This window comes from Electrona antarctica (genome assembly GCF_951216825.1).
Source record: "Electrona antarctica genome assembly, chromosome: 12".
NCBI classification, from domain to species: Eukaryota; Metazoa; Chordata; class Actinopteri; order Myctophiformes; family Myctophidae; genus Electrona; species Electrona antarctica.
The window spans coordinates 21,231,555-21,239,107 of NC_136793.1; the positions used below are offsets into that span (position 1 = coordinate 21,231,555).

Sequence of the window (7,553 nt, forward strand, 5' to 3'; positions counted from 1 at the left end):
TCCTGAGCAAAAACCTTTTTTTATTTCTCGTTGAAAGGAACTTGGTAGAATATTACAGCAGAACACACGACTGAAACAGCTGCCATTTCACGTAACACAGTACAGGAAGAAGGATGTACTTCAATCTCATGTGTATATTATATATAGTATATTTATATCGATAGAAAAGAAAAATATTGCTCCCAGATGTTTTTGTATGGCAAATTATCTGCTGTTTTGAGAGGGTGGATTTGGGTAGCGTAAAATTCAACGAGAGGTTCACACACTAAAGGAAGTGGGACAATGAAAGTGACATTCCCCAAAGCATGGGGAAGCTGTGGCTTTTTTATGTTGAGAAGTAAACTTGAACCTTTTTTTCTCCTCCATTGCAGTTGCACCGTTTCAAGAAAACTTGAAACTGTTCACAAAATGGATAAATACCATCATACAGCAATCAGAATATGCAAAAGAAAATAACACAAGGCAGCTCCATATAGAAGCAGGCATGCAAAACATGATCATATTCAAAAAGGAGCAGTAAAGACATGTATTCATGATCGTTAATGTTTACGTTTGCGTCATATGGCAACTGATGGTTAGCCAATTTGCGAGAAAATATTGTAAAACGGGTGTACTGAGATGAGGGGACAACTTGATGTTCTGTAAAGTGTACTGGAGTGCTGAGTGTTAGAGGATATACTATCTGAATGAGGTTGTATCTAGAAATTGCTAATATACTGTGTTAAGTTATTTTTTGTACTCTTAATTTCCTCTAAGGAAGAAAACAAATGTTAGGAAAAAAAAGCAGGTATGAAATATCACCCTGGATAGTTGCATCCAAGCTTAGTGTTTTAAATAAGCCACTTTAGGCAGCATTATCTAATAAATTTCTCATTTCTTAGACATATTTCAATATATCTCTTTTGAAAAATAACTCTATCTATACTTGATCTTTTAGTAAGTAAATCTTTTCCAGTATGTTTTATATATATATATACTGTATATATATATATATATATTTATTTATTTTATTTAGGTACAGCACCCAATTGTGGGCTTTGTTTTCCAAAAGCACCTTTCTTTTTTTTTCTCTCTCTCTCTTTTTTTTTTTTTTTTTAACTTTTTTTTTCTTTTTACAATCAGACTGAATATTGGTTCAGTCGTTAATGGTCTGAGTTCAAGATTAAAGGATCCAAATGGCGCACTGTCATCAAGGTAGATTCCATTGAGACTGTAGCTCAAGCCCGGCAATAATAAGCTTTGATAATAAACCCCCTGAAATGAAGACCAGCACTAAAGGTCCAAGCTCACCACCTCCCTCAGAAGGAGGGTCTGACTTGGGCCTCCATCGTCAGACATCACCAGTTGCCAAGGACCTGACTGCAGTGGCTGGCTGACAAAAAGTGTACTCAACACGTCATGAAAGTGGTGTACAGGTATTGCTGATATACCCATACAGATCATGGGCCATGTTCGGGCCCTGGCACACAATGCCATAGTATTGACTGTTCACTGCATTTCAGCTATATTGGAGCAGGGTTGGCACCTGAGGGACGGTGGGAGGCACCAGTCCTGCTTTGATATAACCAGGTGGCGTTCTGAGTCCAAATGAGCTGTGTGCTTTTAACAGATCACCTTAAGCGACCTTGCTGAGTGGATGTCCTGCAATGCCAAGGATGCCCCCTATAGCTGAGAAAAGTGCTCTGGTGTTCTCAGACAGTGTGGCTAATGGCTATACCTGGTATAGCCACACAAGCCACTACTAGGACAAAACACAGCCGTGGTTAAGCGATGCAGGTGCTTTCTTGACATCTCTAGCTCTGAAATGTGTCACTCTTGCCACACTTCCTAAATATACAGGTCAGGTCCAGGTGAGCTCTTACCATTGGATATCAATCACAGAGTGGGACTGGCAACCTACTGCGTTGTGTGTCTTTGAGCACTGTCAAACTTAATTTGCTGGGCTACATGTGTGAGGTTATCAAATGGACAATCAATAATATATATTTTTTTCATCAATGGGGAATCTCATACAGGAGCTGACTACTGCAGTCCGCACTCGTTTAGCTATGACATCCATCTAAAACTTTAGAACACGATTCTCTTATATAGACAGTAATTTCTCAGTCAAATATACTTTGTATTTACTCCATGTTTTTTTATCATTTTAAGTTCGATTCGTCATGCACATAATAGTCGTTCCTCTATCTCGTTTCGCTCTCCTGGCTTTGCATCATGTCACCTTGAATACAAACAGCCGTCGATCAATCGTCGTCCACGTCGTCACCCTCAGACTCCTCTCCAGCTCTCCTCTCGTACATTTTATCCCTGTGCCTCTCTTGGATCTCTTTCATCTCTTCGGCGTAGCGGCTGAACGCGCCCCCGAACTTGCCCCACGCTTTGAATGGGATGGTGATAGAGTTCCTGTAACTGGGCTTAACTTCGCTCACCCTCAAGAAAACTCCGTACTTGTTGGATCCCACGTCGAAGAAGAAGCGCTTGGAGTCCACCATGATGGAGGTGCCCTCCGGAAGCTCGCTGTAGCCCCCGGCCCCACCGCCGCCACCAGCGGCCAGCTCCTCGTCATCTCCGCCGTAGTCATCTATCAACTTGGCCAAGGCGTCGCGGAACTCTATCAAACCTTGAGCGGGGAGTGCGATGGTTTGTCCGGCCTGCATGCCGCCTCCTCCGGGGATGCCGCCGCCCCCGACGCCAAAACCAGGCCCACGGTTGACGGTCTGTCGGATCCGAAGGAACCTCCCCCGCTGGTTCTCCTTTAGGTCGAGGTAGTATTTGCGGTTCTCGCGAACCAGGAACTCGCTCTTCAAGGCCCGCCTAGGCCCAGTGTCATCGCCGCCGGATGACTGAGCGATCTGCTCCGGGCTGCTAGGCCCCAGTTGGGCGTAGTGCTCTATGAAATCCCCCAGGTAGTCGCGGAACTCCGCCGCCACTGACATGGACAGGGTCAGGCGACTTTTGGAGCCCCCGGCGCCGACCTCGGCGATTTTGATGAACCGGCCTTTGGCGTTCTGCTTCACGTCCAGGTAGAAGCGTTTGTTCTGAATGTCCAGCCGCTTCGAGGCCAGCTCCTGGGTCTCCGGTTCCCGTTGGTGGTGCTGGTACCCGCCGCCTCCGCCTCCGCCTCCTCCACCACCACTGCCGCCGCCACCACCGCTCCCTCCGCCGCCACCACCGCTCCCTCCGCCGCCACCACCACCGCTGCTGCCACCGCGCTCACTGCCACTGTCCCCATCCGCCATCTTCGCCACCAGCAGCCAGGTTCTCTAGTCTCTCTCTGCGTATCTCTGACCCTCCTCCCCCGCCTCTTCCCCGCTGCTCGTCGAGCTCGCACACGGAGGAAACCGGACGCTGACTGCTGCGCCGCGATAGGCCCGCCGGGAACGTCCATCACGGAGTCGGCCCGGAAGCAGGCATTTTAATTGGTGGATTCTCCCTGTCCATCAAGGCATACTCCGCCCCCCATCGATGACGTTTAAGTACTTTTTAGCATAGATATGCTTTTTAGGGTTTTTACGTTTGACTTTGTTGCGCGCGCCTAAAATAGCAGATCTGCAAGCTCATTACGCGTCTCGATTCGTCGTACAGTGAGCTTGCAGTTCTGCCATTTTGGGCGCATGCCACTGGCGCGCAACTAATACGTATACAAATTAGGCTTTCTTGTTATTTACAAACAATATTTGGTCTTCGTTTCCGATGTGTAATATTGCTACACAATTGTTTCCTTTTTGAGTATATTTACATTATAAACCAGATTAATTTAATAATTTAATCCAAACTATGCCCCCCCCCCCCCCAATTCGTGCATTTTGTAATGCGTTTAGGGAAATAATAATACATGTACTTCTTCAAATTGTATCACCGACAGCCCCGCCTACTTGTTGGTATCGTGTGCAAAGGCTCGCGGAGGAGTGTGGGGGATGGGGGAGAAACGGCTCAACGCTCAGTGAGATAGTCGCACAGCGATTGGTCCAAGGGACGATTCGAAGTAACAACGCCCCACCCGATTGGCGTATTTATTTTCACCCGCGAGGGGTCGCACCACGCGCATGTACATTTTACGAAAGGGGGCTTATTGTTTCTCTCCTTTTCCTAGAGCACGATTTTTTTTTCATTACGGTCTTGACTTGAACACTTCTCTTTACTCTACAATCAAACACACAACAGGAAAATGGTACGGATCTATTGCTGTTATTCATTGAACGTCGTGTTGCAGTTCATGCATGATTATATATGTTGTTTTATCCGTTCTTCTCACTGAACTATTAATTTGTTTGGGTCAGAAGCCGAACGGTGCAGCATTTTGACTAAAACCGAACGAGTGTTGCTAAAAGGTTAGCTGCTAACAGGCTAACCACCGTCGGCTAACGCGCTACGTTGACTCTGGGTCGCGTTTTTACCCGGCTCGTTGGCGGCGGCTTAACTACCTGATGGACGGGGCTCTTCTTGAGAGAAATGATTTGCAACATCACGTAAATTGTGGACTGTGTTCTTAAATCGTGTGTTTGGGGCACGAAGCTTTTTGTAATGGGTTGCAAATAGCCACCGTGCTACCTAGCCAGCTAAGCTAATGCGGGTTAGCATATAGCCTCGTTATACTTAGTCGTGCGACGGTGTCGCCCGCCGTAAATGGTAGACCTACAAGCTCAAAGGGGTTGCTTCCGCTACGTGTTGTGTGAGCTTATACATTTGGTATTTTTCCCCACGGGGTTTTTATCCGTGTTTACTCGCCGGAACGTCGATTGGTGAGCAGCTGCTTGTGTGTGATAAACCAACATTGATAACATAGTAATAGTTCATTCAAATGGGTATGAACCCAGAATATCCCCAGGAAGCCCCTTTTGCACGATGTGTGAGACTTTACTTAAAGTCGTCGGTGAACAGAATCCGTTGACTGACATCAAAGCCGCCATTCAGAGTGGCGGTGCTAACAGTTTTATGATTATCAGCCCGACGGCTTGAATCATCCGTTCCATAAGAACTTTTGGTTTGCATGTAATTTCCAGTGTAACATTAGCCTACTGTACTTGCCGGATCCTCTTCCACCTGCTACTGAATGTTGGATGGCGGGAAAGCCGTCCCGTCAGTCTGGCTGTACGTGTAGGAGCATTAATCTGTTAGCCCTTTGACCTGCTTGCATTTGATTTGACTTGTGACATCACCGGGTCCGAGTAGAGCTTGCATACAGATTGGTGAGAACTTTACCAAAGAGCCAGTGGCATTCTCAATTGGGAGATATCTTATTATGGAAGGAACATTTATGATACAATGAAATGCGTATGGCTCTGTGTTTTCTACTGCTGTATTTTGTAAGCTAATGCATTCATCTGACTGCAGGCTGGTGGCAAGGCAGGAAAAGACAGTGGCAAGGCCAAGGCAAAAGCAGTGTCTCGCTCCCAGAGGGCTGGGTTGCAGGTAAGAGTTGTCTGCCTTTTTAGAACTTCTAGTATGTCTTCATCGCTTTTGCACGTGTCTTTTGATCATGTCAAATCGGTCTCATAATGACCCGTTCCGTCTATTTTACCTGCCAGTTCCCAGTGGGTCGTATCCACAGGCACTTGAAGACCCGCACAACAAGTCATGGCCGTGTAGGAGCAACAGCAGCTGTTTATAGTGCAGCCATCCTTGAGTACCTCACCGCTGAAGTAAGTGGCTCCCATGCCCCATGTAATTCGATGTGGTATCATGCATTGTGGTTGTTGTAGATATGGACTGTTTATTCTTTAGATTAATCATTATTGCCTTTTCTGTCCCAGGTATTAGAGTTGGCAGGCAATGCCTCCAAAGATCTGAAGGTGAAACGTATCACTCCCCGTCACTTGCAGCTGGCCATCCGTGGTGACGAAGAGTTGGACTCCCTCATCAAGGCCACCATCGCTGGAGGAGGTGAGATCAAACGCAACACATGGCTCAAGAATGCACTGTCCTCCCATGACAGGAGATTTTTTTTTAATTGCTGTACAATCCTGTATGATAACCTGCACCACAAGACTGCATCTTTCTTATTCTCTTCCCTGAGATTCAACCAATGGGTTCTGAACGCCACTCATCCACATGAGCCTCAAATATTGAAATGTACATGTTGCTGTTTTGCAGGTGTGATTCCACACATCCATAAGTCCCTCATTGGGAAGAAGGGCCAGCAGAAGACTGCATAGGTGCCATGTTGACCAGAAATGTGGGTGCTTGGGCTCGGACCAGATCAGGAGTTCACATTCGTTCTTTTTTTATTATTATTATAGCTAACGAAGAGTGATTGTTAGGCTTTGTGTTATTGTAATATTTTCCCATAGCTAGTGAAAAAAAGTGGAAAACCCATAAAGGAAGAAAAAAAAAAACCTTTGTATGTTATTGTAGAACGTCTGACTGGGGAGTTTATAATTTTGTCAAATGGTGACAGTGAATTTGTTTGATTGGCCTGGGATTCTGTAATGTTTTATACTGAAAATGGAATTGTTAAAACCATTTTTATAAGAAAAAGAAAAAACGTACTTTTGTGGTTATTTGCTTGGCCTTTTCAGCTCTGACAAAATCACTTATGAATACAGATAGGATTTGACATGAGTAAATCAATATTATTAATAACATTTTTAACTGACTGTCTTTGTAAAGTGGTGGTGTTTTAGGGAGAGTAACATTTTCATTGAGAGATCATTTGACTCAGCCCCTATCACACACAGATCTGTGTGTGCTGCTGTAAATTGCAGAGTTTAAAATTGTTAAATGTGAAATGCTTGGCATTAGGACTGCACAATATATGTCGGCATCTACATTGCAATGCACATAGTCACATTGCAAAGGATGCACTGCAGTCAGTGTTGCCAGATGGGATTTTTTTAATGGTCTTATGGTGGCTTAAAATTTTCGTATTTGAAAGAACTATCGTACACGGCCCAAAAAAATTAATCACAGGTGTAAATATGTAATTTCACAATGCGTATTCAAGAAACATTGAGACTCCTATGAGATTAAAAATGCATCACACATGCTGTGTGGAAGCAGGCAACTTCCTGGACCTTATACAAATAAAAGCCTGAAATGACTAGAGAGATGCAACCTGTGTTTTTAATGTCACAAAGTACAGATCTAGAGTCAGATTTACTGACTAGATCTGAACCGGATCTTGAATTGGCAGCCAGGGAAGTTTTGGAATTATTAATTGTACAGACTACAATTATAGTACATCTGGCAACACTGACTGCAGTGTACAATAAAAGTAGCCTCTTTGGAGCCCCCTGTCCTGCTGTATGAGCACACCACCTGGACATGATGTTAGGGTCCAGGAGTATGTCACAGGGATGTTGGCCTCGATACCCTGGCTTTTAAACTCAAGTAGGGAGGCATTGGGTTCCATTTTTAGTCTTTGGTATAACCCGACCGGCGGATTGAACCCAATGTGGATATGGCAAATTCACCCAGTCATTCACATTTTACTAAACTACTTAGTTCTTAATAAAAAAAAAAGATCTAGCAAGGTTCATGTTAAAAAATAAAAGATCTAGCAAGGTTCACGTTTCCATGACAATCCATCTGCTCTAATGGCTTCTTGGTAACTG

General features: G+C 44.8%; 2 protein-coding genes across 2 annotated transcripts; one reads left to right on the forward strand and one right to left on the reverse strand.

The window, feature by feature from the left end:
• Positions 1 to 3,254, reverse strand: LOC306933301 (transcriptional regulator protein Pur-beta). The gene has a single exon (XM_079515463.1). It carries the CDS (start codon positions 3,237 to 3,239, stop codon positions 2,244 to 2,246), a length of 996 nt encoding a protein of 331 aa, XP_079371589.1. The 5' UTR covers positions 3,240 to 3,254; the 3' UTR covers positions 1 to 2,243.
• A 760-nt stretch (positions 3,255 to 4,014) lies between these two features.
• Positions 4,015 to 7,040, forward strand: h2az2a (H2A.Z variant histone 2a). Its single transcript, XM_079515467.1, has 5 exons — positions 4,015 to 4,171; positions 5,335 to 5,412; positions 5,529 to 5,642; positions 5,754 to 5,883; positions 6,094 to 7,040. The coding sequence occupies exons 1-5, from the start codon at positions 4,169 to 4,171 to the stop codon at positions 6,153 to 6,155; spliced, it is 387 nt and encodes a 128-aa protein (XP_079371593.1). The 5' UTR covers positions 4,015 to 4,168; the 3' UTR covers positions 6,156 to 7,040.
• Positions 7,041 to 7,553: the final 513 nt, after the last annotated feature.

Excerpts from the sequence above, each read along its gene's own strand:
- LOC306933301 (XM_079515463.1), bottom strand. The coding sequence starts at position 3,239 with ATGGCGGATGGGGACAGTGGCAGTGAGCGCGGTGGCAGCAGCGGTGGT.
- h2az2a (XM_079515467.1), top strand. Across the intron at positions 5,413-5,528 it reads CCCAGAGGGCTGGGTTGCAG|TTCCCAGTGGGTCGTATCCA; the intron begins GTAAGAGTTGTC and ends TTTACCTGCCAG. Across the intron at positions 5,884-6,093 it reads GGCCACCATCGCTGGAGGAG|GTGTGATTCCACACATCCAT; the intron begins GTGAGATCAAAC and ends GCTGTTTTGCAG.